Here is a 25,211-nt window from a genome sequence, read left to right as displayed (position 1 = left end):
GACAAAAACTGCTAATCATCCAGATAAACTTGTATCTTTAACCGAAACAAATTAATACTTAAGTTAAGGTTTACTATCTTTGAAATTTGACCTGCCGTTTACTGCGTCTAGGACCGCCTATATGGAGCAGTACGGAAACAGTTCAAAGGTGCGCTAGCAAAAGACGAAATTAAATCCGTCAACTGGACAAATCGTTATATTAGTGAGTCAATTCTGGTTAGATCGCTGGTGGACACGGCCTTATATCTGTCTGAAAGGAGGGGCTAACTAAACTGAAAGTGTAAACAGCTATTTTCTCCAGTTTCAGCCTATGCAGACCTGTAATGGCCACCTATTGTTCTCTTTGTTCCTGTTTGTTTTGGGTCTGATGATAGAGTTGTAGCTCGGTGAGAGATGATGTCTCAGGCCCCCTTTCCTGTTCAAGGAAGGACTGTCTTTCCTAACAAAAATAGCTTCTTTTAGGCCGAAACGGAAGATGTCATTTCGTCTTTTGCCATGGATCAGACGTGGACGACTGAGGGATCACACAGACAAAGGTGCACTAGATAACTTTCTTCCGCCACCTTCTTGTCTTCATTGAGATTATGTTTCTATGCCCAAAAAGTTCCGCAAAATGTCACCAGGCCTATAGCTACAGCTCAGATCTACGAAGAAATAACCCTGCTCACAGCAAGGAGGCATCTTGAGCAGTAAAACAGCTGTGTAAGGGAATCAATTCAAGACAGATGAGTTTAATGCATTACTGTGGAACATCCTACTTGAGTAATTTCATGGTAAACTACTTTTTACTTGAGAAATATTAGTATTCTTACTTGAGTACCATATTTTTCTAACCACCTCTGACTTCACGTTTAATTCCAAGTTTAGTTTAAGTTGTGCCGTATTTATTTAACACATTTGTGATTGATTTAATATTTTGTCTGTATGTCTATATTGAGCTGAAACCACTTTGTGATGTAATTAGGTGGCAACCCAGGAAGTAAAACAACAGACGTACTACATTTAAAGGGGATTGCAGTGGTCCAAAGTTATTCCTCACTTACCTTATGCATTTGGAGCATCTTAATTATTCACCGTGATGAGTTTATAAGCGCTTTTTACATCTCCAGACTCCAAAGTGAAGTTTTGCCATGACGGTAAAGCTAACAACAACTAGCATGCTAATGTGCAATATATCTGAACTGGGGCAAGACGCAATTTGCTGAAATACAATACTGGAAACAAGACCTTTAAGTCTCGTAAAGGCGTTTGTCGGCTTCTCTCCTTGCGCCTTCTGCTGGCATTACGAGTTTGCATGCTCAGAAATCAATGCGATGATACATTTAGAGCCATAGATTTAAAGTGTGTTGTTGAAGAGTATAAAGAGTGCTTTGTGATTGGACGCTGCCTCTGGAGACAGGGATCTTTCAGAGGAGAGAGGGGAAGACCAGCTGGACGTGTGGACGGTCATGTGCTGCTGTAGTGGAGCCCGCAAAACAAAAGAGAACAGATATGAACACTATTTTAAGACGTATAAAGTTTCAATTAGAACTGGGCAGTATGTTACCCAGAATAAATGGAGTCCATGTTGTGGTAAAATTAGTTGTTGTGACTGAAACCCTGTCTCCCTGTGGCTTAAAACAACCTATACTTGCAAGAACGCCAGTTGTTGACCCAAGTCCCCGTCTGCAAACTGCGGTTGGCCGAGCAACAAACTAGACCCCTCCAGCGTTTGTAAACAGAACGCCTCTATTCTAAAGCCTTGTCACACTCCATACGCTTGGTCCAATGCGTTTTCAATGCACAGTTAGCGTTAGCCTCCGAACATCACAAACTACGAAAAACCAGGGCTCCACCGCACATGAGTAACACCTGAGCCATGTGAGAACAAATTGCCACATGTAGCGCGGTTTTGCGGAGACTACTTTGCGTAGTAACAGTAGCTCAGTTGGTAGATCAGAAGGTTGGTGGTTCAAATCCTGCTGTCGGCGTACACTAAAATCACTGGTTGAGCAGTCACATCCGCTGACCCACAGGTTGGCAGTGTGATTCCAGCTCTCACAGATGAATGCTTTTGTTGGGTCCTTGGGCAAGACACTTAACCCACTTCGCTATCAGTGTCTGTGCACACTGGCGTATGAATGTGTGTGTGAATAGGTGAGTGGTTCCTTGATGTAAAGTGTTTTGAGTGCCTTGAAGCTGGAAAATATTACTAATATTGGTGCAGGAATTAGCACAAATGCTAACAACCGCAACAGTTCGACAGTAAAATGTTTGTTTTATTTCCTCAAGGACCATCTATGAGGAGCAGTACAGCACCCGAGGACCCTTATCCAGACCCTGAGCCTGGATCTTGGTCAGATGTACCGAGCTGAAGGGATAAACCTAATGTGCATGTTGAAAAATAATTTCTTCTGGACCAGAGAAACAGTTTAAAGATGCCCTATGTAAGTTTTTTTTTACCACCTTGTCTCCATTGAGATGATGTTTCCAGCCAAAGCAATAACTTCTCCATGGAGACAAACAAGTTACACAATGCACCTTTAAGGCTATGCACATATCACAAGTAGGAGTAAACTTGGACTAAAACTGGATCTACACCAGGATTAGAACAGGAATCAAACCAGGCCCAAACCAGGACTAAACCAGAACTAAACCAGGACCAAACCAGGACCAAACCAGGACCAAACCAGGACCAAACCAGAACTAAGCCAGGACTAAACCAGGACCAAACCAGGACCAAACCAGGACTAAACCAGGCGCAAACCAGGACAAAACCAGGACCAAACCAGAACTAAACCAGGACTAAACCAGGACCAAACCAGGACCAAACCAGCACCAAACCAGGACCAAACCAGGACTATTCCAGGCCCAAACCAGGACAAAATCGGGCCCAAACTAGGACCACACCAGGACCAAACTATACCAAATGTGAGCACAACCTAAGTCTCAAGTTTCTCCTCTCCCCTCTCTCTTTGTCCCTCCTCTGCTCCATATTTCTTGGTTTCTTTGTTGCCGTGGAGAGCCTGAGTCTTTGCCTCCGATTTCCACGCTCCATCTGTGGAATCCGTCATGGCTCCTCCGGCCCCTCACAGCGGAGGCCTGTCACCTGCCCAGTGGGGTGCTGAGGGGGGCAGGTTTGCGGGGTATCGGGGGGGTATTGGGGTAAGAGCCAGGGGCATTTGTATCACACTCCGCTGTCCTGTATACTGCAGAGGGGAGCAGTTTAGTAGTGGGGGGCAGGGGGGTTGTTAGTGGAGCTAAATGGCCCCAAGGGAACATTCAGTGTGGCGGGGCATCTGGGTTATTGTTTCATAGAATCAATCAAACTTGTTGCCAGAGATGTACAACAATGATGAGTTACATTTACTACATTACATTTGGTTGAGTAATTTTAAATAGACCCACAATGGACTCCTTATTTTCAGGAATATCTACAAAAAAGAAAGATTAATTGTTTTAATTTGTATTTCTTTGCTGTGGAATTTCACAATTTACAACTAAAAAAAAAAAAAAAAAAAAAAGCGTCATATTAAAAATACAGATATAATTTCACAGCCTTAGTGCTCTTCAAACACTAATGTGGTGCAGCTCGCCATCTACTGGTAGCCGAGGGAATTACCACAGTGAAAAAACAATTAGTATAAGTGATGAGGAACATGTCCGGACACGTAGATGTAAACATGAAGCAGTAATGAGTGCGATTTGATGACAGAAAGGCTTAAAGTTTGATTTATAGACTTAAAAACTGTGCAGGGCTTCTACCTATGACATCACAATCCTGGGAAAATTCAAACATGTTTGGTGAGCCTTTTTTAATAAATGAAACTAGCATGAATTAAGCTAAAAATAGCTGCAGGTATGCTTTTTATGAAGGAACAATGTTATTCCATGGTTAAAATGTCAAAAAAGTCAATTTAGCATCATATGTGTTTGATACCACCAATTTTTACGGCAACGCAAATGTATTTATGTATAAGAACTGTTCAGGCACAACAACCCAAAGTGCCTCGATATGATACAAATGTTAAAAATGCATTGAAAACTACTTTTTAAAATAAAATAAAAAATGTTGCAATTTTATTATTTGAAAATCTAGAATATTTTTGTGTTGACTGCACCAGTACCAGAACAGACATTAGCGCAGTTTCGTAGCAGTATTTCCATCTTTATAAGCAGCTGAATTGTTGGAGTTGGAAGTTTTGTACCTTATTCACCTGGTACTGGAAAAACACAAGTACATTACGGTGAGTTTCCACAGCTTTAGGGCACTGGAGAGCGTGCTGGTACATCTACGTATGCGTTTTGGAGCTGGCATCTCTCGAACTTGTGTCAGTGTAAAAGTTATTCAGAAATAGTGAGTCAGCAGAAGTGGACCATGCTCTTAATGCAAAAGGCTCCTTCATTAGAAGCGACCCGAGCGTCTCTGGATCTCACTAACGTTTGCACTTTAGATACACTTTAGAGCAGGATTTTGGTTTCTCCTCCATGGAAAAGTTCTGTCTACCATGAGGCCACTCAACACTTATGACAAAATAAACAAATAGGTTCGGGTCTTGTGTTTTAAAGCCTTTAAAGGCAGTGCAAGCAGGGCCTATTCTTTCTTTTCATTTTCTTTCACCTATATTAAGGTTAAATTTTACTTTCATAGATACATTTGTCCTCTGCATTTGACCCATCTCTCAGGAGCAATGGGCAATGTCACTGGAGCGCCAGGGGACCCATCCATCTCAAGCTTTTGGTTTGATCAGGACCTTATTTGGAGGGTTTGGCCTGTTGTGCATGTTTTTGTGCCCAATGAAATCAACCCAAACATGGGATGAACAAGCTTTGCTCCACACCGCTCCGGAGTCGAACCCAAAACCTTCTTGCTTTGAAGCTACAGTACCAGATCATGCGTAACTAATAATACACATACCTTTATATTTACCGACAAATATGCAAAAATCCTTTCCCTCGCCTACTTTTTAAGGACATGTCTATCAGTTACACTTAATAATAACACCTTAAAATTATTAGACTTGCCGACATTGCCCTGTTGTTTTCTCACATATCACCACTAGATGCTGTCTATGTTACTGCAGTCTCATATTGTGCCAGTTTGGCTTGATAGAAGATGAGCAGAGAACACAGGTGAGAGTAAACAAAGGCCAGGTGAGGGGAGGGGCCAGGTGAAGGGAGGAGCCAGGTGAAGGGAAGGGTAAGGTGAGGAGGGGGGTCAGGTGAAGGGAGGAACCAGGTGAAGGGAGGGGCCAGGTGAAGGAAGGGGTAAGGTGAGGGGAGGAACCAGGTGAAGGGAGGGGCCAGGTGAGGGGAGGGGCCAGGTAAAGGGAAGGGCCAGGTGAGGGGAGGGGCCAGGTGAAGGGAAGGGTAAGGTGAGGAGGGGGGTCAGGTGAAGGGAGGGGCCAGGTGAAGGAAGGGGTAAGGTGAGGGGAGGGGCCAGGTGAGGGGAGGGGGACAGGTTTCACATGTGACATCTACTGGTGAAAAAAAAACCTTGCTTCAAAGCTGCAACACCTCCAGAAAAGAGAACTTTGTGACAAAAATCAGAAGAGTAGCCGCTGTCTTCATCTAATTACAAACATTTTATTTATTGCAATATTGAGCCATGAGCCATGTGAGTCACTATGGCACTGTCACTAAATGGCTGTCCAGGAGAGGCCCACCCTGCTTCACTTCTCTGTCTGAAAACACTGTTCTAAAGCTGTGTTAGTTGCCAAATCATTATTACATGGTAAAACTAGCCAGAAATACCAGCCAAAATAGCATAATATTGGCCCTTTAAGACTAGCGAGGGTTAGTTATGCCAAAGTGTTACCTGTTTATCTTGTATCTTGGCATTGTTCCACTGATGTCAACTTAAACGTCCCAGTCCAGTGTATCTGTCCTCAGTGTGAAACCCCAGACCCTCGGAGGTCCCTGCTGTTAGCCACGTCTGAACCCGGTGGCCCACAGAACCATCGTAATTCCAACGTGATTAAGGACTTTCGAGATTCTCAAACCCTTGGGAAAAGCGCAGGAACGTGAACGCTGATAAGAACAGGGAAGGTAAAGGCATTCCTCACTGCGGCCCTCTTCAGGAAAACCGACTATGTTTTGTGTTTTGAGACGATTCTTGCAAATTCAAAGGGCTCGTATTATGCTATTTTCTAAATCTATGTTATAATGTTGCTTCCTCATCACAAACAGACCTGGAGTTGTGTTTTGTTTCACTCTGTTCCACTTTGTGATGTCATGTGGTAATACAGGAAGTGCTCCATTGCATTTTTAAACTTCATAAGCTTTGGAATTGCCAATCTTTACTGAACAAAAGGTAAAAGGAGCCGTTGATTCGAAACAGTAAATTAACAGTAGCTCAGTTGGTGGAGTGTTGGTTCACTGATCCCAAGGTTGGAGGTTCGAATCCCGCTCTCGACTAAAAAGTCATTGGTTCATTGGTGGTGTGATTCTAGCTCCCACAGACGAATGCTGTTGCTGTATCCTTGGGCAAGACACTTAACCCACCTCGCCCCCAGTGTCTGCGTACACTGGTGTATGAATGTGTGAGTGGTTCCTTGATGTAAAGCGCTTTGAGGTGGAAAAGTGTTATATAAAAATGTGACCACTTACCATAGTATTACTTGGTATTAAATCAAAACAAAATCACTGATATTGCTTATAGCTAGCAACTATACATGTTTAGAATGAGCAACTAAGGTTAAATTTTGGTTTAAAGCTTATCATTTTAATTGTACTTCCTGGTTGGACACGGGCAGCAGATATGACATACATAAGAGGTAATTCCATAACTGTTACCAAACAACCATAATGTAAAAAAAAATGCACCATAGTTATGATTAGACTAATTAAAGTAAATGCCCGCTTTATTTTGTTAAATCGATGTTTATACTGCCAGAAAAATGCCTTCCTTGTGCGTTTAGTCTTTACATTTGCATTCTTCATCAAAAATGTTCCCAAACAAAAACCGTTGTCTTCGTTTGACCGTATTGATCGAGTGAAATTCCTGAGACGGCGTATTTCGTCTAAATTCTTTTGAAAATATTGTTCCTCAGGCTCTGGCCCTCTCTCATGCCTCAATGTTTCTTTACCAATTTAGCGGCTAAAGCGTGTTAGCGACTCCCACCGCTGTCGGCCAATCGAGAGCAGAGGATCAGTTTCACATGAGGGGCCCCCAGCTATTCGGACTCCTTGTATTTTATTGTTGTTTCCGAGGGGGAACTAATACAGTGTTGCACACAAAACTTCCCCCTGCTTGTGCCGAGGGGGAATTAATTAAGTGTGACACACAAAATAAAGGCTTTAGCGAACTCAGCATCGCGCCAATAGAGCGTGTGAAGCAGAGTGTTAAAACCACGACTTAAGAAAATAACTCCAGTTGTGTTAAGTTTGATCAGAGGAAGGAGAAGGCATTTAAGCTGTCACAAAGAATATTACCCACAATAATCACTCAAGCTGAAACTGATGTATTTATTTTTTTTAAGGTGTACAATGTAACTTTTCTAGTGGAAGGTCTACAGTGTGTCTCCATGGAGATGTTATTGCTTAATGAGTCCATGTTATGTTTTTTTTTTTTCTGATATTTAAGCTGAGTTCTTCTCTCAAACAGAAAACACTCTGTCATGTGGTGATACAGGAAGTGCTCCACTGTGTTTTTAAACTCCACACACGTTCACTAGAATCATTTAGATCATTTCAGGCCTGGAAATTTCCACAATATCATCTGTATGTATCTATTTTGCTTTTTTCAGTATGTTTATGGTAAAATACACCTAAAAACATGCTTTCTTACAAGCTGAGTCCACTTCACCTGTTTGTCTTCATAGAGATGTCACTGCCTTGCCTACGATGTTCCTTAGTATATCTTTAATGCTTTTATACCTGTTGCATTTATTCTTAAAGACTGATTTTACTTCTCCAGACCTGTAACTTGAACATTTTAACATTTTTTATACAGCGCTTTTCCACCTTCAAGGCACTCAAAGCGGTTTACATGTGTGGGCAGGGTGGGTTAAGTGTCTTGCCCGAGGACACAACGGCAGCATTCATCTGTGGGAGCTGGAATCGCACCGCCAACCTGTGTGGCAGTGGATGTAACCGCTCAACCAGTGATGTTAATGTCGAGAGTGGGATTCAAACTGCCATTATTCAGATCAGTGGATAAACGCTCTACCAACTGAACCAAAAACTTACAAAGTGCATAAAAATATATAGTAAAGATAAGTAATAATTATAGCAAAAGTAAAAAAAAACGTAAAAATACTTGTACAATGTTACAAATTGAAACAGTCCAGTCTAAAGCGTCGTCTTGTTGTCGCTGCTCCCTCTCTCTCACATAGAGCTAAATATGTGGTTTTATTCTGGGCTGTTTATCCCGGTCCCCCGCGGTGCCCTGGGAGCCTCCGTCAGCCGGATTATCGCTACGACTCTGGGTATTTTTGTGAATGGAGGTCTGTTTGCCCCAAGAACGCAGCCTCCTGATAGACTTAATCCCGTCAGTTTAAAAGGGTTAAGGTAAAATATAGCTTTACTGCAAAGGTAAAAGTATAAGTGAGATTTTTTTACTTCTGAGAGGAGGTATTTTAATTCTATGGGGTATTAACTGCTAGCACATAACATATTTAGATCACCATGTTGCATTTTATTGTTTTGGAAAGGCTATATTTGCTGAAAACAACAAACTAACACGTTTCATAAGCTTCACTTCCATTTTTCATGAGTCCTACCTGACTTTGCTCTCCACGCTAGGTCACTCCCCCTTCAGAGCGCTGCATATTTCTGGAGAATTGTCACGTGGGAGCCTTGGACAGAATCTTACTGACAGCTAACCATAAGAAGGGTTCGAATAGGGCCGGAGAGAGATCGCTAAATTACTGAAACATGCCATACTTCCGTCTCCTTAGATACCAGATGGTGTCTACTTTCTACTTTTAGCCTTATAATGCCACAGTATGTCACCTATATGATTATTTTAAGATGTCAATGTCTTTAATCCACTGGACATAATCTGATTTAACATCAAACTGAAAAAGGTACTCAGATTTAATCCTGCGTTTATTTATACTTTTACTACATTTTGAAGTGACCGGATTTCTTAAGGCGGTGTGAATGTCTGTAATCAGGTGCACATAATCAAATTAAACATCAAACTCAGGCTTAAGAAAGTTTAACCCGGAATCGTTGGGCTTTTTTCTTATAGGCTACTTATCTAATTATATTGAATCAACTTAACACAGTCCTGATTTCAAATGCAGGGGAGACTATGGGAGATTCACTGTTTTTGAAAGAAATATCCAAACATCTAAACCGGCAAATGCTTAACCATAATTTTTATCAGGAAATGGGGTCACACACTTAAAGTACAGATACCAGAGCAAAAACTACTCAAGTAAAAGTAAAAATATCACTTGGAAAAACTTAATTTACAGCCTAAATTGAGCTCAGCGTATGTTAACCCTGTGTCTTTGTTCTTTTTTCCAGCTCCTCAGTCGGACGAGGGCTCAGAGGTGGAGTCCGAGCCCGACCTGCCGCTAAAGAGGAAACAGCGCCGCAGCCGAACCACCTTCACCGCAGAGCAACTGGAGGAGCTGGAGAGAGCCTTCGAACGCACGCATTATCCAGACATCTACACCCGCGAGGAGCTAGCACAGAGGGCGAAGCTAACAGAGGCCAGAGTACAGGTAAGATCTACACCCGCGAGGAGCTAGCACAGAGGGCGAAGCTAACAGAGGCCAGAGTACAGGTAAGATCTACACCCGCGAGGAGCTGGCACAGAGGGCTAAGCTAACAGAGGCCAGAGTACAGGTAAGATCTACACCCGCGAGGAGCTGGCACAGAGGGCGAAGCTAACAGAGGCCAGAGTACAGGTAAGATCTATATCCGCGAGGAGCTAGCACAGAGGGCTAAGCTAACAGAGGCCAGAGTACAGGTAAGATCTACACCCGCGAGGAGCTAGCACAGAGGGCGAAGCTAACAGAGGCCAGAGTACAGGTAAGATCTACACCCGCGAGGAGCTAGCACAGAGGGCGAAGCTAACAGAGGCCAGAGTACAGGTAAGATCTACACCCGCGAGGATCTAGCACAGAGGGCGAAGCTAACAGAGGCCAGAGTACAGGTAAGATCTGCACCCGCGAGGAGCTGGCACAGAGGGCGAAGCTAACAGAGGCCAGAGTACAGGTAAGTTAACAGAGACACTACCCAGTCTTCTACACCAAGCCCTGGGGTTCGAAAATGGCTGCCTGTTGAAATGAATGAGCTTGTCGTAGGATTAGCCTTAGCAGCAAGGTACATCCGGTGGCTGTGTGGCCCGCCGACCAAGCGCAGTGGTGCCCTTCTTCCACATGAGCGGACGCAAGGAGTGCAGTCTTGTGTACCATGTGACCGATCGTACCAATCAGAATGAGTGGAGCTAGAGCGGAGTAGAGCGAGTTGAAGCTAATGATTTAAAAACTACTTTTTAAAAACATGACATTTGTGAAAGGTGACAACAGTTTGTGTTTACATTGATTTCTCTGGGAGTGATGTCTGCAGTACCAAATGAGTGACCACTAGTCCAACTCAGTATCCTATCTAGATTTTATAATAGAACCATGATCTACACCCGCGAGGAGCTAGCACAGAGGGCTAAGCTAACAAGAAGCTAGAGTATAAGTAACATGCAGATAAAGTCTTGCTTCAGTCTGCTTCTGTTTTTCATTTATAGTTTAAATCAAACACAAAGTCTCGGTTATTAAAACTTTGTGAAAGGAAAATAATGAAATAAATATGCCAAAAACTATTATTTTTATTTTACAGTTCTCTTTGTTTTCTCTATAAATGTTTGTAAATACACTTCCACTGGATCAGTCATCTGATCTAAATGTGAACCGCGTTATCCCTGCACCTCACATGGTTTGAATTCTCTCGTAGTTTTACAGCGAGCCGTAAAATGTTCATGTGGATTCTGCGTTGCATTTCTCCCACTCTTTTATAAAGTCTCTTTAACAGACTCTCCCTGTATTTAACCTGCCGCGGATCGTCCGAGCCCACACAGCCACACACTGATCCGACCCCAGTCCCTGTAGTCCAGTTCGGCCTCTCCTTTTGCACATTCAGACCATTGTCAAATAGTGTAAATATTTCCTCATAGAATCACATGGGAAGGTTCAGCAGACTCTGTCCATATGGAGTCATTTCATTTCAATACACTTTATTCATGTGTAGGACTGTAGGGGTCAATCAAATCTTAGTCAGTCGATTCTTTTTATGAGTTGGCAAATGACACGAACAGTCAAAAGTTTGGACTCACCCTCTCAGTCAGTATTTTTCTTTATTTTTACTACTTTCTACATTTTATACATACAAAGACATTAAACATATGAAGCAAGATATATATAGAATTATGAAGTCAAGAAAAAAGTTAAATAACTCTACAAAATATATGTTTTTACTGTTTATTTTATATTCCAATCCTCAAAGTAGCCACCCTTTGCTTAGTAGAGTTATTTCACTTTTTTCCATATATCTTGCTTCATATATTTGATGTCTTCTGTATGTATATAACATGCAGAAAATATATATATATAAAAAAAAAAGCAAAAAAAAAAAAAAAGCCCAAACCTTTGACACCAGCTAATAGTTTGGACTCACTCTCTTGGTCAGTATTTATTTATTTATTTATTTTGTAACATTTTATACAAATGGAAGACATCAAATATATGAAGTAAGATACATGGAATTATGTAGTAAAGAAAAAAGTTGAATAATTCTTCTAACTATTTTTCCACAAAGCAAATGGTGGCTACTTTGAGGATTTGAATATAAACTATAAATATATAAAAACACACATTTATTTACCTTTTGTTCATTGCTGCATAATTCCATATATCTTACATCATATATTTGATATTTTGCGTATGTATATAGAATTTAGAAAGTAGTAAAAAAAAAAAAAAAAACATTGAATAAGAGGGCGTGTCCAAACTTGTGACTGGTCGTGGATGTTATTGGGATTATAAAGGATTTATATGGACCATCTGTCTTACTAGTTATTAATACTTTTCCTGTCTTGTCAATACACTTTCGGTTTAGGTCAAATAAATGGTCAGATCTTTTGCACTTCACGCCTTTTTCGACCAAGAATTTCTTTAGTCGATTACTTAGGTATCTATATGGATGTTCTTGGCTGGAATAATTAGTCTGGAATTGTGTTTTTAATCTCATCTGCAAAAATGTGAAATATAAAATAGCAACTCTCAAACATTTTTAAGACATGACCCAAAAATAAACAACCAGTTTGAGAATACAATCTAAGTTCTGAGACTGACTGGAGTTTCATTATCTGTCCCTGTTCTCCAAATATGTTCTGTGCTGTTATACTCACTCATAAACCCTAAAACTCATTATTTGTATTATTCTTTCTGTGTCTTCTAATGCTCCTCCCGTGTCTTTTGCAGGTGTGGTTCAGTAACCGGCGAGCGCGCTGGAGGAAACAGGCAGGAGCCAATCAGCTGATGGCGTTTAATCACCTGATCCCCGGGGGCTTCCCTCCCTCCGCCATGTCCAGTCTGCAGCCGTACCAGCTCTCAGAGACCTCCTACCCGCCCTCGTCTATAGCACAAGGTATAGTTTAATGCTACTCCTACTACAACTACTACTACGTCTACTATTCCTACTACTATTACTACTACAAAAACTCTCCTACCCACTTTCATCTATACAATATACACCACCACTACATTTTATTTCACTATTGTGTCGCTAAATCAAGATATGAACATTATTAACAGACAAATCAGGCGCCTTCTTTCCCCTCTAGCGTTAGCAACAGGTTTAATTGACCCACTCTCTACTAAACCAGCAGTGCGGGCAGGAAGGAGTGTTACTTTCATCAGCCTCGCTCTGGATTGGCTCTTTGGTTGCTATGATACTCACTGTCGAAATTCCAAATATCAAACTCGGCTGTGTGCAATGATTATTCCTGTCGTCGTCTCCAGTGTCGGACCCTCCCAGCACAGTGCACCGTCCTCAGCCTCTGCCCCCCTCATCGGGACATCAGAGCTCCAGTGGGACCCAGGGAGAAGGAGCCACCGCCTACTGTCTGGCCCCGGGACGGCACTCCTTCTCTGGGTATTCTGACAGCTTTGTGGGCCCCGGAGGACCAGCCAACCCCATCAACCCAGCACTAGGCAACGGACTCTCTCCACAGGTGAGCCTAGTTAAAGGTCCTGTAAAAGATTTTTTTCCCATGTATTTGAGCAAAGTTTGTCTTTCCCGCAGATAGTTTTATTGTCTGATAATCAGGAAGTCCATGTTAGCATGCTAAGTGTTGTTGCCCTATCCAAGCATTTAAAGGTCCTACAATACAGTGGTCCCTCGTTTCAAAAATAACCCGCAATAAATGAAATCTGTGAAGTTGTCAGCTTTATTTTTTACAATTATTCTATATGTTTTTTGCTGTAAAACCCCTCACCACACACTTTACACACTTTTCTCACACAGGCATTAACATTTTCTCACATTTCTCTCTCGTTTAAACTCTCTCAAAGTTCAAACCTTCGTAGGCGTCTTTGTCGGTGCAGAACGTTTCATCGACGTTGTGGGTTTTGTCGGGGAGAAAACAAATTGCAAACACACAGCACTTCAGAGTCACACTGCGATACAACGTTTATGTAAATTTGTCTGAACACATATTGTACTGTACAGGAGACACGGCACGGAGGAGACTGATGGACAATGGTCTACAGTCCCTCAGCCAATCAGGACGCAGAACACAATGCACGATCATACACTGTAAAAAAAAAAAGGATGTAAAATTGCACTAAAAAAATCTGCGAAAGGTGAACCGCGTTATAGCGAGGGACAACTGTAAACAAAACTGACTCTTGAGAGCGTTGAGCCATGTTATAATGTTTCCTCAACAAAAACACACCTGGAGTTGTGTTTTGTTATAATTCACACATGTTTGGAGATGTAGACATATTGTATTATTACTCGAAGCTTTTCCAAAATGCTCTGTTCCACCTTGTGATGTCATGAAGCTGTAGTTTTCAAGTTAACAACTACCTTTTAACCTTTTATTCAGTAGAGATTGACAATTACAAGGCTCAAACATGTGTGAATGAACCAAAACACAACTCCAAGTAAGGAAACAACATTATAACATCAGAAAATAGTGTAATCTGGGCCCTTTAATACTGCACACAGGATTACTATATTACCCAAACAAACAGCAGTGCGACTATGTGCCTCAATACCGTCGCAAATACACTTCCATCGAGGCTCCTTCAGGATTCTCTAAATATTTGGATGGACATTCTTGAGTATGAACGCTGTGTATTTGTGCGTACTTCATATGGAAAGCCTCAGAAGTCGCGACATTCTTCCGGTTTAGTCCAGATGCCCCGGAGCGATGGGCCACATGTGTTTTGGACAGAGACAAGACAACATGAGTACAACAGCTTTTAGCAACAAAGTGCTTCTATTCAACCAAAATCCATTCAACAGTGTGAACTAAGGTCGGATTTTGGGTATGGAAAAACGCATTTACTCATTGCATTTGACCCATTTTCGTGCAGAAATGAAGGGTTGTTGCAGTACAGCACGCAATCTTATGTTATCTAATGATCACAATGTCTTATATCAATGCATTGTGGGAGTTTTTGAGTTTGCTAGTAATCTTTTTTTATTTTAGACACTCTACAAAACGCATTGTTGTCTCTAGAAATCACATTAGTTACGTTTATGAGATATATATGGGGCACTTTTTACTCTGTGTTAAATAGTAAAATAGTCAAAAATATAAAAAAAATCAGATACTAATCGTTACTAAAACTCGTATTAATGTTGAAAATCACATTCTATTGTCGAAATAAAGAGTGTTTTTATCATTGTGGTGTCAGAATTGGTATCTTTTCCTTAGTATCGAAATCAAAATTGAAAGTTTTGTATCATGACAATCGTGTCTTGAATGGCGCTGTCAAATAAAACGGAGTGTTATTATTAAATATTTACTTCGTCAACCTAAAATAAAATCAAATATTTCAAATAATTCCAAATATACTGTCCCTCTCTTTGCAAACGTTATAACAGTGTCGTTTTGAGCACCAGGTTTAGGTAGCTCTCCACTCTCTCCTTTCTGTCTGCTCTTGTTGGGAAATGACTTAAGCAGGACCATGTGGGACTTGTGTGAGCAGTAATACTCCGCTCAGAGCCAGAGCCAGAGCCAGAGCCAGAGCCAGAGCCAGAGCCAGAGCTGCTCTGTGTTATGGAGCACAGCCCTTTAACCATCAGCAGCAGGATCAGGACACAGAGCAGGGATGTAACGCATTAGAAACAGCAGGAGGCCAATAGGAACAACACATGGACTGATAGACAGAGAGAGATAGAGAGAGAGAGAGAGAGAGAGAGAGAGAGAGAGATAGACAGAGATAGATAGAGAGATAAATACATAGATAGAAAGATAGAGAGAGAAAGAGAGATAGGTGGATAGATAGATAAAGACAGATAGATCGATAGATACATAGAGAGATAGACAGATAGATTGATCGATCGATAGATAGATAGATACATAGATAGATAGATACATGGAGAGATAGACAGATAGAGAGATAGGGAGATAGAGAGAGAGGTAGATGGATAGAGAGAGACAGAAAGAGAGACATTTCAGCCTTACTATAAAGTCTGCAATGAAAGAGGGAGGAGAGATAGATAGAAAGAGAGATAGATAGATAGATAGATAGATAGACAGGGAGCGAGACAGTGATAGATAGAGAGAGAGAGAGATACATAGAGAGAGAAAGAGAGACACAGATAGATAGATACATAGAGATACATAGAGATAGAGAGATAGAGATAGACAGATAAATACATAGATGCATAGAGAGATAGATAGAGAGAGATAGAGACAGAGAAGGGGGAGAGAGAGACGTCTCAGTCTTACTATAAAGTCTGCAATGAAAGAGGGAGGAGAGAGAGATAGAAAGAGAGAGATAGATAGATAGACAAAGAGAGATAGATAGATAAACAGACAGAAAGAGAGATAGATAGATAGATAGATAGATAGATAGATAGTAGAAGCGAGTCACGTGAGATTTTTCCCCATCTGTTTATATTTGAATTAGGCAAAAAAGGGTTAAGTTCTAGTGAGTTTCGTTTCTTGAGAAGCTGTAGTCCCTAAATGCTGACAGCTTTTAAATAGATAGATTTTCACTGTTCATTTCATTTATCTTTATTTCCACAGAGAGAGCCCACTGAGAGCACCAGACTTTACTTTTCATGAGCGCCCTGTTCAAATACAGAGAAATACAAACAAAAACAAACAAAACACATAACTACACAGATCCATTTAAAACATTAGAAACAGGAGCAGGTGTGAGTATAAATGTTTATCACCACATTATTAAAGTGCATTTGTGGCACCAGTGGATCAAGTTCTAGTGTGGCCAGTTTTTAGATGTACACAATCATGAGATCTTGTATTAAAAGTTCCTGTGTCAAAGAGATTCAGGCAGTCTCTCAAGTAGCCCCTTATAAATACATTTTATACAGTGTCTTCTGACAGAGAGCGAGGCTTGAACAATTTCTTTTCTTTAATTCAATGCAATACATGATTTGTTTCTGTAATAAAATGATCATTTTGATTTTAAAGCATTACATAATTCCAAGATATGTTTTTAAAGGATACGTTTTCATCAAGCCAAAACCCAAGATATTTATTTATAGGAGGTGACTCTTTCAGTCAATGCTCTGTTTAGTGTGTATAGATTTATAGCTTGCACATGACTTAAATGCTTTTAGAAAAACCCCCAAAAAAACTTAGTTTAATTTGCATTCGAGGATAATTTAATATTGTTCAGATAATTTTGGAATTCATTAAAATCTTGCTGCAGTTTTATCCATAGAAATTTCTCTTAAATTGTGCTCTATAAATAAAGTTTGATTTGATTTGATAAATTTCAACCAATAGGATTCATAAATATAGTAAAATGTAGCGGGCCCAAAATTGAGCCTTGGGGGACTCCTTTGCCTAAAGTAAAAAAATGTGATTTAAACCCATCAGCTACTACTGCCTGGGTTCTGTTTGAAAGATAATTTGAAAGCCCCGTCAAATCCAATATACTTCAGACACTTCAAGATGATTTTATAATCCACTTAATTAAAAGCTTTGGTCAAATCAATAAACAGAGCTACACAATCTTAATCTTAAAACTTTTGTGGTTGCAGTGACAGTATTATGCCCTTTTCTGACCTGGCTGATAAGAATTTTTTTTATTTTTTATGTAAAGGCAAAACATGTGCCATTTCCTATAATAACTGCCATTTGAACTGATAGATAAAAAATATGTGAAAGAGGTTGAATTAAATATGGGGCAGCTCGTAGTAGAAGTTTTGGATCAAGGTCATCAGCTCCCGTGGACTTGTTTGGATCTGTGGAGCGGAGAGCATTTAAGACCTCCATGTAAGTGAAAGGTGAAACGTGATTATCTGCCTGAGGTTCGGACTCAACATAATCAAGATCAGAAGGACCTCCTCAGCATCACCTTATAATCCAAAATGGCTACTAAAAGCATCACATATTCCCTCTTTAGTATTTACAGTAGCTGAATTTAATAAAATATCAGTTGGTAATGTATGAATACGAGGTTCTGAGAGGGAGCTTACTGTCCTCCAGAACTCTGCCGGATTTAGATATTACCAGGAATGCTGCAAGAATAATGGAAACAACATGGAAAATAAGACAAAAATGTAACTTTTGTGTCACAAAAATGTAACTTGTGTGTCACAATAGAGGCTGGATTATAGCACAACAAATAGACTTTATGAGAGAAAAAAAAAACAAAAAACAATAAAAGGAGATATGTAAATAAATAAATATATAATAAACATAACAGGAAAAAAAGATGTTATTATGAGAACAACTGAAAATTTGCATTAAAATAGTGAAATGTGTTTTTTGTCTTTTTTTCTTTCTTTTTTAACAGTTGGAAGTTTGAAATAGTTCTGTCCGTCCTTAATACAGGCCAAGAGTATAATAGCTTTCAAAAAATAATTAGCAAACATTAACATTGGTCCCATAGGTATATACACTCTCTTATACGCTCTCTGCTATTTAAATGAGGCCTTTATGTATTATTTAAATATGAAATAGACTATTTTATATTTCAGTTGTGTTTTATATCTGTCTTGTGTAACACCTTCAATATTTATTTATTTTTTTTGTTATTTTAATTTTAAAGTTAAAATTTTCTTAGCAAAACCCCAACATTTAAAAAGAGAAAATAGTTAGTAGATGTGTGTCGCTTTAAATACACGTACACAACCAGTCAAAAGTTTGGACACACTCTCATTCAATGTTTTTTTTTTTTAATTTATTTTTCCTACTTCCTACATTTTATATACATACAGAAGACATCAAATATATGAAGTAAAATATATGGAATTATGCAGTAAAGAGAAAAAAAGTTAAACAACAACAACATCCTCAAGTAGCCACGTATTGCTTTGTCAAACAATATTTAGTAGAGTTATTTCACTTTTTTCTGTCCTACATAATTCCATATATCTTACTTCATATATTTAATGTCTTCTATATGTATGTAAAATATAGAAAATAGTAAAAATAAAGAACAAAAATGTAGTGTAGACACGCATAGATAGATAAAAATACCCCATTATTTTATACACTATCTGCCTGCGATTTTTCTCATGGCATTTTATATAAAAAATCAACTAAAGACGCACTTTAAAAAATAGAGTTTGTATTTGTGTGTGTGTGTGTGTGTGTGTGTTAACACTTAAATGTTCTACCAAAACCAGAACATTTAAAAAAAAAGACTATAGTTTGACCTGTGTCCCCTTAAACAGACAAGTCCTGCTCTGGAGTTGGTTTTGCCCTTTGGTGTTTTTCCATCCGTTCTTTGGCCTAAAAAAAAAAAAAAAAAAAGACCCAAATTGAATTATCTGATGCTAATGTGGACCAGGTCAAGCTGCAGAGGACTTCCCAAACCGCCGCGTTCGCTCGGTCCCGTTCCTCTGCCCTTATCTGCGTGTAAATATCTCCCGCACAGAGATAAGTCCACGTTATCGTTTGCAGCGGTGTCAGGAGAGAGTTTGGGAGTTTGTGAGGTGGTGGAGCTGGTACAAATTGGTTAATTCGTGCTCCGCGGTGCCCCCCTGTGTCTGGGATGTCCCGCGCTGCAGCTCTTTGATGGGCTCAGTGGGAGATTTCCTCAACTTCTCTTTGCTCACACAACACAACTGTGAGAACGATGGACCCGACCCTAAAAACGCAACACGACACAGCAGGGTTTCAACTCAGGAGATTTGATCAGTGGTCTAATGTGTAACTTTCAAACTTTAAAGCCACAGTATGTCAGTTTTCAGCCAACAAAATTGACAAAAATAAGTTTCTTTTGCTGTTTTTTTTGTTTTTTTTTGGTTGTTTTTATTGCACAGAAAAATATGTGTCCTTACTCAGAGCACGCTTGCATCTCCACAATTTCCAAATCAGTTTGACTTGGAGAAAGGCCTCCTCCTGCTTGTTTCCATGGAAATCATGTTCCCTTGGCTATAATCTCCCACAGTATGGCATTAAACATATCTATCGTCATGAAAAATGTTCCGGAGTACGGCTGTAACTTTATATTTCGATGGAATCATGCAGGTGTCGTGTTGCCTCCAGAAAGTTGCTGTTGCTTTAAAACATTTAAAAACATTTCTTTTGTTCATGTTTTAGGTGCAAAAGTGCAAAAAAAAATCCTGAAATATTACTTAAAAATACACAAACTGAGTCTCCTCTTGCTTTAGATGAAATGGTGCTAGTAACTTTACGTTTAGTTCCTAGTCTGATCCACGGAGCATTTGAAAAACACAACAAAAATCAAATGAAGGTATTTTTAATATTATATACAAATTCAAACTAAAACAGCATGGGGAAACTTTTAGACCTTCAGATATGTTTTAACTTGTACACTTAGGTCGCTCATCAAATAGAACTGTCCTGAATAATGCATTAAAGCTGAGATTTGCCTAATGAGTTTTTCACATGTGAGTTTTACGCTGTAGATTGTTATGTGCAGACGTCTATTCACCCACAGAAGAGGCTAAAGTTTAATCATAACAGAAGACCTCATGAACCTAATCAGATACATGTCAACGTGACTTATTCAATCAGCTCCCAGTTCAGAAAATCGCTGAGAGCATTTCATGTAGATCTGCAGATGGAAAAACCTATTTTAAAAAATCAATTTTCCTTCGGGACAGTAAAAAAGTTGAATATTAAAGTGACCACATTGACTAACACAAATACTACAGTTTCAGAGTTGTTTTTGATACTAACAAATTGACTCAATACTCGATACCAATTACCGATTACTCTACAATAAAAAAAATTAAATAAATAAATAAATAAAATCCTCAAAGTATTCACACTTTGCTTTGTCAAAAATTATTTAGTGGAGTAATTTAACTTTTTTTTCCCCCTTGCTTCATATATTTGATGTCTTCTGTATGTATATCAAATGTAGAAAATAAAAAATAAACCTAAAATAAACCAACCTTTTGACGTGGTTTCATATACAAACCAATACTACTTTCTTTATTTTAGCATGAGGTCTTATATTTGTTCTGATGCAGCTCAAAATAATACTAAAACTGCTCAGAAAAACTCAAATTTTGTCCTGTTTTGTCCTAATTTTTTGCAGTATCAAAACTTGCTCAAATCTGGTTTCGATATTAGTTCTCGTATCGATTAATATCTGATTTCCGATGCTTTTGACAACCCTAAACCGACCCTAACACAGACTTCCTCCTCTATCCGCAGGTGATGGGTCTCCTAAACCACGGCGGAGTCCCCCATCAGCCCCAGAGCGACTACGCCATCTCCCCGCTCACCGGCGCCCTCGAGCCCCCCGCGGGTGTGGCATCGAACTGCAGCCAGCGCATGGAGCATCTGAAGGGCTTGGAGGGTCTGAGCAGCGTGCCCTCCATGGCCGCTCTGCCCTCTCTGCCCAGCTCGCAGTCCTACCACCCCCCCACCGCCTACACCTCTCCTGGGTACACCGTGGACCATGTGGGGCCCTACCAATACAGCCAGTACGCACAAAGTAAGGTCAATACAACTTTAATCTTACTATTTTTTTTACTAACGACTATCTTAAAGTAGGACTAAACCTCTAAACTCCGCCCACAAACACATTTCACAAACAGGGAAGTACCTGGAGGACTTAAGAGAAGAGGGAGGGGCGGAGTCTGGAGGTATAAAGAACAGTGTGATTGGTCTAACAGGTATCCACAGTTCAAACTCCACCCCAGGGCAGTCTTGTGTGATGTCACATAGTACTTGACAATGCTAATGGAAACCTCATCAACATTTTAGTAGCCCAAGAACACAGCAAAAATATGCACTGGTAACACTTCGATTCAATATTGTGATTGCTATATAATTGGTGATATTGTGTTTTTACGACATGCCCATTTACTGGAGGGTTAGCAGTTCCAATCCCAAAGTTTTATCAGGATACTATCGTACAAGAAGAAAATATCACATCTTTTCAACCGAACCTTTATCAAAAAGGTCTGTGTAATCCCTCAGTCATTTTTTTGTCACGCAATTTTGTACACGAAATATTTTGTGCCAGAAAGTAAAATTAAAATCGAAGTATTAGCGGCATTTTCATTATCATATGCTAATTCTAAAAAACACGACATTGCCTGTGAAGTCTGATTGCTGTTTAAATAGCAGCATTAAAATCTGAATGACGTTAGCTTCACCAGTAGTACGTGTGTGATCTTGCGCCCCATTGCACATAACATAAACTCGCCTATCATATTTTTAAATAACAGTTTGCGGTTGTACGTAGCATTAGCGTAGCATGTTCTCCGAGCCCGACCGCGCGGCCACAAGTGTTGGGCTTAATTGTTCACATCTGATTGCATCGCTAAAGCAATCAACCCAGTGTTCAAGCAGAAAGATCCCGTTAGCTACAATTTCACTTTTCGAGAAGGCCTTTCACTTAAAATCACCGTTTAAATCAACTTCAAACGAGATGTGAGTTTGTAAAGCGACGTTGTGTGATTGCAGTGCCCGCCATGTCCAATTTCGGTCCATAGGGGGTGCACCAATCAGAATAGTCCATCCCGTGACCTCTCGACAACCCTTTACAACAACTTCGGCCTTCAAAGATCTCCGCAATGGGGACTGGGTATCAAATTAATAGCGTAGTTAATATCCGAAAGCTGCGCCCGTCGAAATAAATATGTTGGTTGGGAATCACAAATGGAAGAATTGAAAGCTTAGTCAGTACCTATAGAGCTAAAGTACGGGGATACAGAGAGTCTTTGCTACACCTCGTTAGCGCCATCTTGAATTGATTAATCAGTGAGTGGATAGCTAGTGTGTGGTTGGGTGCGGCGGGGAGCGGAGGAGTTTTTGGGGCAGTTTTTGGGGTAGTTTTGGTGGAGTGGGGGGCAGATGCTAATCGCCTGTGGCAGGGTGGATATTGGAAACAGGTGCTAGTGCGAAAAGGTCAATATGGGAGAAGAGTCCACAGTGCGTAGACCACAGACTGAGACTAGACCAGGTTCTGGACCAGGAGCTTGGAGAAAAGAACTTTTTGAGCTTTTTAACGCGGTAAAATGTTGTTCCCTCAACAAAAAACGTATGCAAAGAGGTTTATGAATGTCATCCATACATGTTTCTGTATTTTAGCAAACGTCCTATTCCAACTCTACTTACGGCTAGCTGTAAGATTCTGTCCAAAGCTCCGCCCACAAGCCTACGTCAACCTTGCTCCCACACAACAATTCTCCGTAAATATACAAAAACGTGATGCAAAACTGTACGCTACGACTTCACAAACCTGATGCGATGTGCTGTAGTTTCATTAGCGGAGTGCACGATGATTGTGTTGCGATGGTGCTCTGAAGGGGGAGCGACTTAGTGCAGAGAGCAAAGGGGAGGGGAGGCTCAGAGCATCAAGAATGAAAGTGATACTTATTAAACATGTTAATACGTTGCTTTGGGCAAATTTAGCATTTTCAAAACAATAAAAGGAAACGTGGTGATATAAATATGTTATGTGTTAGCAGCTAATACCCCATAGAACGCAAAATACCCCCTCTTTAATTGGAGTATAATGTTGTTACTACTACTACAAGCTACTTATTTGCAGTTTATAGGCATATCATGATTTTCTACCTGCAAAATATTTAAAAACTGGGATTTTTATCTAGATTAGTTATATACTTTTTCTTTACTTTTTCATTTACTTTTAGATTTTACTTTTAGATTTTATTTTTTAAACTAAATTATTATTATACATATATGTTGGAAGCTATTAAAGTGTTTTGCATATAGTACAAAAATGTGTGAATCTACTATTATTAAAGTTGCAGTGTGTAACTTTCCTGGTGGAGAGTGCGGTTTCCATGGAGATTTTATTGCTTTGCACAGTGTGGTCTTACACCTATCTACAGTAACAGGCCAAGTTACAAGTCAGATCTGTGGCGAGACGAGCCCAGTAAGAAGATATGTTTTTGAGCAATACAAAGATCCGTCCTGAAATAAATGCAAAAAAAACAAACAAACAATAAAAAAGATACGTTTAATCCAATACTGAGGAACTTTCCAAACAAAGCAATAACAATTTCATATAGACTTTATATATAAATGGACATAAATGGACGTGATCATGGGCGCGGTTCTGGCTCCATTGTCTAAATCAGTGGTGTGGACGGGTGCCGGCGGTACCTTCAACAGCCTCTCTCCAGATTGGCTCTTTGGTTGCTATGATACTCGCGATCTGGCATTCCAAATATGACACTTGCCTCCAAATTGGCCCCTCGATGAGCTTCATTTGACATGAGCTGAACGCAATGGGCGACGTCACACTCACTTAGTCCGCTTTTTTAAACAGTCTACGGGAGACAGACAGGCAGCGAACCCTCCGCCAAAAATGTTACACAGTGTACCTTTAGCTACCACATTGAAATATCAGCTATAGCAGACCTAAAGCTGTTAACAAAATGCGTTACTTGTCTTAAATAGTTTCATAAAATCCCAAATAAACCCCATTGTTGTTTTGATTTGCTTCAACAGCTTCACGCTTCTGTTCTGACTCTGTCTCTACAGCCAAATCACTGTTAGCACATGTCGCTAACACATGTCACTAACACATGACGCTAACACGGCCCACATGTTCCCGGCGCTAAACGCTAAAACGCTAAAACATGCACTTAGATTTATGAGGCTATATATCTCTTTTATATTCCCTGTTGTCTTTTGCCGTTTCTTTGGTAATAATTTCACACCTGCTTCTTTGCATTTCCACAGGTGCCCTTCCTTATTTGAGGCCCGAGATCACCTAAAACCCGGACCACACCTGGACCAGAACCGGGACTTCTTATGGACCAAAGTCTGGACCGAAATTCCAGGGATGCACACACAGTAATGGGACCATGTGTTTTCAAAATGGAGGATTATACAAAGGAAGAGAGACCAAGTACTTTTGACTGAAGCGGATAGCAGTAAAACATGAAGTCTTAAAGGAACTTTTTTTCTATACGCCAAGCAGCATTGATCATATTTTGAACTATTTCCAAATAAATCCCCAGTTTATACATATTAAAGGGGGTCTAAAAAGGGCTTTGTTGATGTTATATGTATTATTACAAACGTGGATACCAAACTGACCACCAAAATCTGGTTTTATTGTTGGAGATACTTGGAGAAAGTTGACATATATGTAGAGCAATATTTACATTACGTTTATAGGTTTTAATACAGGTCTTAAAGTTCATATGATAGGGTTTCATTCTCTTGGTTTGGTGGGATGGTACAGTGGTGGAAGAAGTACTCAGTTTTGTTACTTAAGTAAAAGTACAGATACCAGATTAAAAAAAAAACAACAAACAAAACTCAAGTAAAAGTATCACAAGAAAAAATTGTCTCAAAAGCATCAAAGCACCTGTTTAAAAATGTACTTAAAGAGTAAAAAGTAAAAGTATTTTGCGCATATTTTGAGGTCTTATACAGCTTTAAATGTAATGATTTTGATAAAGATTTGTGCTGGATTTTGTTAAACAGAAACAATTAATTAATCAGTCGTTTTTATTTGTATATTTTTGTTTGCTCAACTTATGAACGTGTTAAAAATATCCCCTGAGATTTTTTAGCAGGTCTCAAACAATAATAAAAATACTTTTAATTTTCAGTCTTGTTCAAAAATGTAGTGGAGTAGAAAGTACAGATACTGCTC

The 25,211-nt window shown here is 39.8% G+C and overlaps 1 protein-coding gene across 2 annotated transcripts in view; it reads left to right on the top strand.

Annotated features, from left to right (window-relative positions):
- Window positions 1–24,641, top strand: part of pax3b (paired box 3b) — a 44,444-nt gene extending 19,803 nt beyond the window's left edge. Inside the window, exons 5-9 of one of the 2 annotated variants that reach the window (XM_033976895.2) lie at window positions 9,457–9,656; window positions 12,411–12,576; window positions 12,951–13,162; window positions 20,777–21,059; window positions 24,287–24,641. In XM_033976895.2, coding sequence (XP_033832786.1) covers window positions 9,457–9,656; window positions 12,411–12,576; window positions 12,951–13,162; window positions 20,777–21,059; window positions 24,287–24,321 — 896 coding nt within the window. In that variant the 3' untranslated portion in view covers window positions 24,322–24,641. Of the gene's footprint in view, window positions 1–9,456; window positions 9,657–12,410; window positions 12,577–12,950; window positions 13,163–20,776; window positions 21,065–24,286 lie in introns of both variants that reach the window. The other variant, XM_033976896.2, reaches the window with a different exon arrangement.
- Window positions 24,642–25,211: the final 570 nt, after the last annotated feature.

The sequence above is a fragment of the Periophthalmus magnuspinnatus genome, chromosome 13 (genome assembly GCF_009829125.3).
Source record: "Periophthalmus magnuspinnatus isolate fPerMag1 chromosome 13, fPerMag1.2.pri, whole genome shotgun sequence".
Taxonomy (NCBI): domain Eukaryota; kingdom Metazoa; phylum Chordata; class Actinopteri; order Gobiiformes; family Gobiidae; genus Periophthalmus; species Periophthalmus magnuspinnatus.
Note: the sequence above shows the minus strand (reverse complement) of the source record. Positions and strands in the feature narration are given on the sequence as shown.